This window comes from Montipora foliosa, chromosome 2 (assembly GCF_036669935.1).
Source record: "Montipora foliosa isolate CH-2021 chromosome 2, ASM3666993v2, whole genome shotgun sequence".
NCBI lineage: Eukaryota > Metazoa > Cnidaria > Anthozoa > Scleractinia > Acroporidae > Montipora > Montipora foliosa.
In genome coordinates, this window is record NC_090870.1 from 19,644,243 (window position 1) to 19,654,242 (window position 10,000).

The window sequence follows — 10,000 nt, forward strand, 5'->3', positions numbered from 1 at the left end:
ATTTTTGCAATTACGTAGAGAAGCCTGAAAAATTCAGGACTTCAACCCCTCACTTGAATAATATGATAAACACAAAAAAAGGGTTCTGTCACTGTCAAGGACGGTGCCACCTATTGGTATTGCACATACCTTCTGTGCATCACGCAATCATTTTGTCACGCACTGACTTTATATCTCTTCAAGTTAAATTATTTTCCTCATATCAAGGGGCGTCCAATAACGGACATAAGTACTGAACAAAAATTAGTTAACGAATTTGAATTGGCTTCAAAAGGCTTTCAAAGGCAAGTAAGCTCACGACAAGAAACGACTGACAATGCAAGTAGCTACTTGGTCTTCACTTCGATTCAGCACCATACGGGTTGGATACATTGCAGTGTACAACAAAAATCACACAGATTTCTCACTCCAAATATCCTTGCAACGTTACTCTGGTCATTTAAAGCTACTTCCGAAAAAAGATCGAACCTTCCCAAAGAACTAAGGAATGTCAACTCTAAAAGTGAAAAAATCTTTCTTTTTTGTGTACTTGTTTCCATAGTGAATATCCCAGAGTGCAACACAAAAATAGGCGCAGATTTCTTTATTCACCAGGGAGGGGAGTGACAAAATTGCAAAAATCAATCTACAAACGTTGGAAAAAAAATCTTTCAAAATCGCATGGTGACCCCTATTTTTATTACATAAAATGAAAGTTTGAGACCCATTGAAGTCAGGATTAATTTTTAGGGCCGTGAAAAATTAATAAAGGGCGTTTTTAGTAACTACAGAGGAGATCTGTCAGCCTCAAACATGGCTCTGTTTTTTTGTGATAAAAAATACATTTATAGAATCATCCGGTTGCAATTTGCTATTCATTTAAAAGATCTTTTAGGTTCCTGTTGTTTTACTTTGAAAAAACTTACCTTTCTTTGTTTAAGCCAATAGTCCACTTTTTCAAAAACAAATTATCTCCGAAAAATGCAAGGTTACCCCCTATTTTCATTTCACATTCCAATAACCCAAACTAGGGGCGCTTTCCATTTGACAGAACTGACCGACCAGACCGGGCATTTTGAAGGACTAACTTTACAACGCATTCAAATTAACACACTTCGAGGATGACATATACTCCCCCAGAAAAATACGAGGGATTATCATGCAAGTGTTCCTTCAAATTGTTCTTTGCAAATTATTGGGTCTGGCCGGCCAGTTCTGACAAAAGAAAAGCGTCCTAAGATCTACTTTTCTGCGCAGTCATAATACGGGGAAAAATGTCTTCTTATTAGGTGGCACTGTCCTTAAGAAACAATCAATAACTTAAATTAAGTAAAAATAACCAATCTATCCCCTCTTAAACGTACTGGTAATGACTATAAACTTAAGGTGGCTTACTACAGTTATCCGAAGAAAAAATATCAAAATTTTGAAATCTGTGAAGTTAAAGCAAAATGATGTCTCTTGTGAAGTGTTGGTCACTGCAATTGATGTAAAATGTAATTTTACCTAACAAATAAATACAAATCAGAGGAAAACGCTTAACATGGCGACGGACTTCCTTGGAGGGGGGACTGGAAACTAGACATTTCAAAGGCCTTTTTCTCAAAACCTAGCCCTACAACCAGGGTTAAAATTTTGCGAATTAGTAAACAACATGTAGACAAAACCGTCGACATTTTTTCAAAAAGTTCTATCAGACAGTTTTTCAGTTATTATTAAAATAGACGAAAATCGACGTTTTTGTCATTTGTGAAAAACATGTCTGGCAGATTTAACTATTTATTTCTCTACATAATTATTTTTTCTCGCTTTCGAAAATTGAGGTAGGGTAAAATTACATTTTACATCAATTGCAGTGACTAACACTTCAGAAGAGATATCCTGTTGCTTTAAGTTCACAGATTCCAAAACCTTGATCTTTTTCTCCGGAAAACTGTAGTAATTTACCTTAATTCAAAAAGAAAAAAATGGTCAGTTTTGTTCCTTCATGCATCAGGCACAGAGGTACATGTAAGGATTTCTTAAAGTGTTCGATATTTATTATTAGAGTATGGGAGACTGGGTGCAGAATGGACTTGGGTTGATGATGACGAACTTACAGTAAGGCTCTGAAACGTGATTAGTACAATTACTATGCATTGGTCTTTAATAGGAGGACGTCAAATTAATACATCATAACAACGGCCACATGCACTTACCATCTCCCACAATTGCTTTATTGCATTCAAAGCAAACATCCCCAAATAGCTGTACAGAAAAATTAACCAATAAACATTGTTAGACCTCTGCTCACTAATAGTTTACAGTCTATTGGTTGATTATCACAAATTTTCCACAATTCTTGTTTCTAGTTCTGGCAACTATCATGTGAGCGTTCACCTTTTTCAACTTTTAAAGGCTTCAAAAGAAAGCAAGTATGACAACTACATTTTTTTCACATTTAGATGGAACCTCTCTTGGCATGGACAGCAATGTCCTTCCAAAATCACACTAACAATTTAATGTACCTTCATAAAGTATTGATCAGAGAATTTCTCATACCTCATTATAGTGAGTCTCACAATAAGCCAGGCCTTTCCGTTCATAATAACGATTACCATAAAATGGCTTTTCACACTTGGCACACACAAAATGCTGTGGAAACAGTGTACAAAAAATAATCAGTAAGATATTTCTAGGCTTTAAAGCTTTCCACAATACCTTACAGGAAGAAATAGAATACCAAAGTAGAATTAAATAAAAGCAGGAGATGATTACAAGGGGCAAGCCTAGCATAAAATTATAACTGAATAGGGCTGCAACGATACATTTTCTCATGGTACGATACACATCTCGATACAGGTGCCACGATATGATACATATCTCGATGCATCATTACATAAATAATTATGTACAACGGCAAGACATTTTCTGACGAACAGCGTGTTTTGTCCGTGGGTGCGCAAGACTTTGTCAGCTGACAATTATCGCAATTTACGCATCTTGAGAAATATATGGAACGAATGGTAGTGTTAGTTATCTGCGATATCTGTACGTGTCAGATCGGAAGCTATACGAAGCAAGGATGGAACTTTCTTGCCCCTGTGTTTAATAACTAGCTACAAAAGAGTTATTTTTGCGCAAGGAGTCATTAAAGACAGTGATTTCTGAATGTTGATGAATAATAATAATGATAATAATAATATGGCGATATGTTGCTTAAATATCGATATTCATATCGTAGCAAAAAATATCACGATTGACCGGTGCACCGGTGTATCATTGCTGTCCTATAACTGAACAGTATCTGAACAGTGAACTAGTATCGTATTAAGAAAACCTGGCTACATAGATACAGGGCTAATCCCACATTTATGAAAAGTGTGCATTTTACAGGGTTTTCAATAAGAATTTGAATAGGCGGCAAAACCTGAAGCGTAGGTGGGGAATGGACTGCGCACCCCAAAGGGGCGCACAAGCTTGTAGGGGGGTCTTGGGGCATCCTCCCGCGTGAAAATTTTGAAAATTTAGAATGCATTTCCTGCAATCTGCAGCACTATATTTTGGCTTTTTAAATTGAGACAGAGACACAGAGAGAGAGAGAGAGAGAGAGAGAGAGAGTACATGAATACTCTAAGTTTCTTTGGATATTAAGTTGATGGCAAGATTGAACAGATGCTAAAATAGCATGACATAGCCCCTTTAAGGCTCCTTTGCTTTCTATACAGCAATGTGAATAACTGAAATGTATTCATCTGTCCTGAACGAAAATGTCGACTTGCCACGCTTCAAATGTAGTTAGCAGTTTACACCACGTAATGGATTGCTGGACCGCTGTCTAAAAAATGTGTGTGCTTGAATTCTTCAATCACCGCCTTCGACATGGACATGGAAACAGAATTCAGGTATCTCTTTTGTTTTTCATGATCAAAACTTTGCCGACCAAGGCTCATGTTCCGTGCGAATGTTTCTCATGTTATTCGTAAAATTCAGGGCAATTGCTAAGGAAAAGTAGCTGGCGAGTTCATGTGCAATAGCCAGCGAATTTTGCCAGCTGTCGGCTTTTATTGAAAACACTGATTTTATATGTTCCTGTAAAATCTAAAAAGGAATAAGAAGCCAAATGTGAAAGTGTGGGTATCAGAGGGAAATGGGGTATAACTGATAAGGCACTTTTATCTCTAGTACTCAAAAAATATGAATATCGGTGGTAAGGATTAACATTTATGCCTTTACAACATCCAAATAATTCTATTACCTTGAATTTAACAATTTACAATACAATACATAGTTAATTGACCGCTCCCCATAGGGGCTTTTCAGGGCCAATAAAACACAACGAAACGACGGAACAGAACAACAACAACTGTTAAGAATCCCAACTGGCCGGAGGCAAACCAGTTGGCTATTTACAAGTGCAGCTGGGAAGTTGAACCAGGGACTACCAGGAACAAATTCAACGAGTGGTCAGAGCCGGTCTTGAACCCGGGAACTCAGGATCTCAAGGCAAGCGCCCTAACCACTGGGCCACACTGCTTCCAATTTGATGATTTTTACAGTTCGACGCACCTTACCGTGGCCACCTAACAAAGTTTTTTAAAAATTGTCCTCCAATCAGGATGTGTGAATTTGATTGACAGTCACGCCTCACTTGCAAAGTTCACACAGTTTTAAGTTGAACACCGTTGCATAGGTTGTTGGGTTGACGTATGTACACGTAATTGTCAAATGTGAGAGTTTGTTGGGTGGCCACAGTAAGGCGCGTTCGCACAGTAATAACCATTTTAATCTTTTGGACCAAAGAGTATTTTGTTCATAGACCACATAAATTTTAAAGAGCATAAAATCAAGCACATTATTCAGTCACTGAAAACAAATACCTCAACATGCCAAGCCTTTCCAAGTGCATGTACCACACGTTCTTCAACAGGTCGCCTGCAATCACAAACAGGGAACAAAACCATGTTTCACCGCTTAAAAAACCAAAGAAACATTAAAGCACGGACAACACTACTGGTATCATAACTGAAAGAAAGAAAGGATCCTTGCACTTAGCAGCCGAACAATTTAAGAAACTGTGTCTTACAGACAACTGAAAATTGCAATGAAGGTCCAGTGCTCTACCAACTGAGCTATGAAGCCACACAGTTGGGAGCCTGTCTATTTGTTGGGCTCATGCATTCCTTTGAAAGGACTTGATGAAAGAAAAGACAATTAGTAATATATTTTAGAAATGTGGGATGTGGAAAAAAGAAAGAAATGATCAACACACTTAGCTGGGCAATTTAAGCAATGTGAGGATCATGTCTCTCTTTCATCTTTAGCCCGCACTTGAATAGCCTCCTTTTGGGGAGGGACGAGCCTAAAAACGGCTGCGAAGGAGGCTAGCACTTGAAAAACATAGACATTTCTTTATCAACTCCTTTCATGGGAACACATGAACCCAACAAATTGACCAGCTCCCAACTGTGTGGCTTCATAGCTGAGTTGGCAGAGCATTGCACCAAAATTGCAGAGGTTATGGGTTCGCTTCCCATTGGAGCCAGCTGAATTTTCATAAGGAAACAATTGCTTCAATTGCCCAGCTAAGTGTGAGGATCATTTCCCTCTTTCGTCCATAGCACGAACTTCAAAAATACATACATTTCTTTCATAGGTATCATAACCAGTCAGAAAACAAATGGAAAATTATAATAATAACTTTTTTATGGCTCAACTAAAGCTCATGCCAGTCTCAAACATTGCTCATACAATATTATGTGAAAACAATTTACACTTTAATAACAGGACTGTCAATAATTTTTTAACCAAATGACTTAAAAATGATGGAGCAGGTCCAAGTAACAATTCCACTAAAGTATGCATCACAAAGAGAAGTCTAGGAGAAAACTACACCAAAAGGTTCTAAAAGACAGAGAAGTCTTATTACTTTTCAAGTAAAATGCTCAAACTTAAGATAGAATAAGATCAAGACTACAAAAATATTGGGTCTATCAACGGAGTTGATAATGTAAATTGGCCACCGTACAGAGATTCTAAAAGCTGACGTTTTGAGAACAAATACAGAGCGAATTCGTCAGAGCGAATCCAGAAAATAAAAAGGATTCGCTCGAAACGTCACCTTTTAGAATCTGTGTACGGTGGCCAATTTACATTATCAACTCTGTTGATAAAACCAAAATTTTTGTATACTACTTCCCCACAGACGCACCACCACAGTTTCTTTAGAAACTACCCCCTTGATTCTTAAGATCAAGACTGTATACTTAAAAGTTTCACAAAGAAGACAGATGGCTGACAATTGGAAATCAGGCATTTGATGGCAAGTTCTTTAAGGGATTTGAAAAAGTAGAGAATGACATCACTTCTCTGAAACCAAGTCAGGAAACAGGAAAATTGAATAAACTTTATTACCTGCATGCTCCACAAATTGGTGTTCCCATTTTATCATGGCATCTCAAGCAATACAACTCTGTATCCCGTTTACGGCAAAGATGGTCCAGCTCCTTACTGACAGAAGTGAAGAAACTAGCATTATTTAAAACCATTCACTACTTGCAGAAATCCCATAATACACCTCCTTTACCTCCCAAAAATCTGCATAGGCATTGTTTTTGACTTCTCTTGGGAATTTTTATGTCCCAGGAGATATTGCAAACAATGGTTACGCAAAATTTTTGGGAATTAATAGAGGTGTATTATGGGATTGTGCAAGTAGTTAATTAGAATATAAACAATAACGGTAAATCCGGTAAATTCACAACTTTAGGTGGGGAAAAGATTTCTTCTTTCGTGGAGTGATTAGAAGGGAAAACTACCGGTACTTCAGTACTCAGGTGATCAGTAAACATAAGATCCTGCTGTTTTCCTGACTGGGAAAGGCCATCAGTTGGCATCTTTGGAAAAAAAAGGGACAGAGGATATGTCCCCTGTAGCGTATTGTGAATATTTGATTGTGACCCATGTAAAATCGCTGCCCCAAGAAGTAAGTGAATGACTTAATCATCAAGTTGTGCTAATAATAAATATGGTTCAGTGATAGGCAATAATATTCCGAACATTTTTTGGCAAACAATCAGACAAGAAACTAAGTCAAATTCATTGGAACTACATAGATAACACAAATTGTCAGAAAGGAAATTCACAATGCTTCCATTGTTCCAGTGTACATGACATCTGGTTTTGTATTATTCAATAAACCAAAACTCTTGATGCTTCAGTTCAAAACCTGCAAATTACAACCCACAAATGTAATAATAATAATTTATTATAGACTAGACATATCCACCAGATTTATGCTCATTTGACCAAGAAAATAACTTCCAATTTTTTAACAGTGCATGACCCAGAAATGCAGTCACTTAGGGCACTTCCCATTTGGCAGAACTGACCGGCCGGACCAGGCATTTGGAAGGACTAACTCTACAATGCCTTCAAATTAACCCTCTTCAAGGATGATATACACTCCTCCGGAAGAAAATGAGGGGTTATCATGCAAGTGTTCCTTCAAATTTTTGCATTTTCTTTGCAAACTGACGGGTCTGGCCGGCCAGTTCTGACAAAAGGAAAGCACCCTTAGTTGTGCAGCTGCAGCAGAACTGAATGGCATTCATAATGTAAAGTTGGAAATTTATCATGCAGGCAAACTTGCAAGATGAAAAAGTAAAACAATTACTTTTGGCAAAGTAGAGCCTAATTCATTCATCTTGTTACATTTTTATGGGGTTGACTCACTTGCATGAAAAACAGTTGTAATGCCAGGGGTGAACTGGTTCACCCATGTACATGATATGCTGTCCCTCTGGGATGTAAGTACTGATAAAAAATAACAAAAGCAACACATGATTTTAATAAGAAGAGCTTTTGTATGAAACTTCACTATAAAACATTGCGATAAAAACATTGCGATAAAACATTGCGATAAAATATTAAACATGATTTAAAAAACGGTTAAGAAAGGTTTAAAATGTGATGTTTCGACTTACATGTAACTTAAGTCATTATTAAGCAATGAAAATAAAAATGAACTTGAACATATACCTTTGGCATGAAGTTATGCTGTTTACCCCAGATATGCAATCAAGTAAAAAGCTTAGCTCGAATGGAGTCCTCTTGAGTATTGAGTGAAGGCTTCAGTTCCTTAATGAAAAGCATTTCATGCAGAAGACAATCTAACTTAGTTTGGCATTTCTTAAGAATAGAGAAATGACTGCTAAAACTAGAGGCGTCAATACCACCATGGATATTAATAAGATGCTTGCCCATGGCAGAATACCTATGTTCTTTAATACGTTGATGAAGTACCTTGTAGTAAAACCTACATAATCAGCATCACACTGATCACATTTAAAATGATATACAATGCATTGATTGTTAACTAAATCAGGCTTCTTCTCCTTTGACTGAAGAATCTGTTGAATAGGTTTACTGCGAAAGACAGGTTGAATGTCGATACCAATGTTAAAACTCAAGGATCTCAACCCGGATCTCAACTGTTCCTTCACCATATTCGCCGAACTCTTGGTTCTTAAAGGGCAAAGAAAACGTAACAGTTCTCACATCGTTATCGTCCTTGGACTCCTTATAAATAATTATCATCATTAGATTCCTTATAAATATTATCAAAAAAGCTAGAAAAACATGATTCAATTAAGATACTAGGATAACCTAATTTTGAAAAAATGGTTCAAAGCTTGACACATTCACTATTAAAGGCTTCAGGTGTGGAAGATAGTCGATAAGCTCTACACATCATGGTCTTAATCAAACACGACTCACATTGTTTATCAACGTGACTATCAAAATGTAATAACAATCCAGTGTTCGTAGGTTTTCTGTAACAGAAAACTTTGAAAACGTAGGTTTTCTATACAGAAAACCTAAGACTAAGATTGCATCTCTAGGGTAAATAGCATAACTTCATGCTTTAATTTTATTATTATATTCAAGTTCATTAACGGTAATTGTGAAGAAGAGCTCCCCAAAAAACCTGTCGGCCGACTGTCGGTCAACTGTCGGCCGACAGTCGGTCGACAGTTGGGCAACAGTCGGCCGACTGTTGGCCGACTGTTGGCCAACAGTTGGGCAACAGTCGGCCGACTGTCGGCCAACAGTCGGCCGACTGTTGCCCAACTGTCGGCCGACAGTTTGTGTTATGTTTGAGGCCAAAGTGTTGGCCGACTGTCGACCAACAGTCGGCCGACAGTCGGTGACCTGTTGGCAACCTGTCGGTAACGTGTCGGTAACCTGTCGGCGGGACAAACTAAAATGATCGTAAGCATTTACTTGTCTATTGCTTCTAAACTACGCGAAAAGAGCTAAAGGCAGTTCATAACGATACCTTGAGCAGCACTTATACTACTAATTATATGGCTTTTGTCCACTGTTTTAGCGTTGGCTAGCGATACTTGCCCACATTGTAAACATCATTTATACATACATGACATACCATAAGAGGCCGCGTTGCATTGTAGGGCGATTTGAAGGAAAGTGTTTGTCTCCTCTACTAACTATGTATTGATACGTAGCTTATGGTTTTCAGAGTTTTTAGCAGAGTTTTCGATTAAATTATCTTCCAATGCGATTCTTAGATTGTCTGGTGTGTTGTAAATTACGCAAGTGATATATCCTATACGCATCTGATAACAACCGATAACAGTTGATCGGTAAGTAGGTGAAGTCTGTCGAGTCATACATCACCATTACGGAATGTCACGTTAACTGCTCGTTTTTACCACAATTTTTCTTTTTTCTTAACTGATCGGTAACCTGTTGGTTAGCTGTCGGTAGACTGTTGGTAAGCTGTCGGTCAACTGTCGGCCGACAGTTGACCGACAGTCGGCCGACAGGATTTTTGGGGAGCTCTTCTTCACAATTACCCATTTTTTATTTTCATTGCTTGATAATGACTTAAGTCGAAACGTCACATTTTAAACCTTTTTAAACCGTTTTTTGAACCATGTTTAATAATATTTCAACACATGATTGCAAAGACAATAAAAATAATTAAAAATATAGAAAAGGTAGAAGAGACAAGGGACTT

At 37.7% G+C, this 10,000-nt stretch overlaps 1 protein-coding gene across 1 annotated transcript in view; it reads right to left on the reverse strand.

Annotated features, from left to right (window-relative positions):
• LOC137992630 (LIM and senescent cell antigen-like-containing domain protein 1) overlaps positions 1 to 10,000 on the reverse strand; it is a 35,049-nt gene that overhangs the window by 7,672 nt on the left and 17,377 nt on the right. The window contains exons 7-11 of the mRNA XM_068838073.1: positions 7,693 to 7,773; positions 6,373 to 6,468; positions 4,839 to 4,893; positions 2,521 to 2,613; positions 2,178 to 2,226 (exon numbers count right to left, since the gene is read on the reverse strand). Coding sequence (XP_068694174.1) covers positions 2,178 to 2,226; positions 2,521 to 2,613; positions 4,839 to 4,893; positions 6,373 to 6,468; positions 7,693 to 7,773 — 374 coding nt within the window. The remainder of the gene's footprint in view (positions 1 to 2,177; positions 2,227 to 2,520; positions 2,614 to 4,838; positions 4,894 to 6,372; positions 6,469 to 7,692; positions 7,774 to 10,000) is intronic.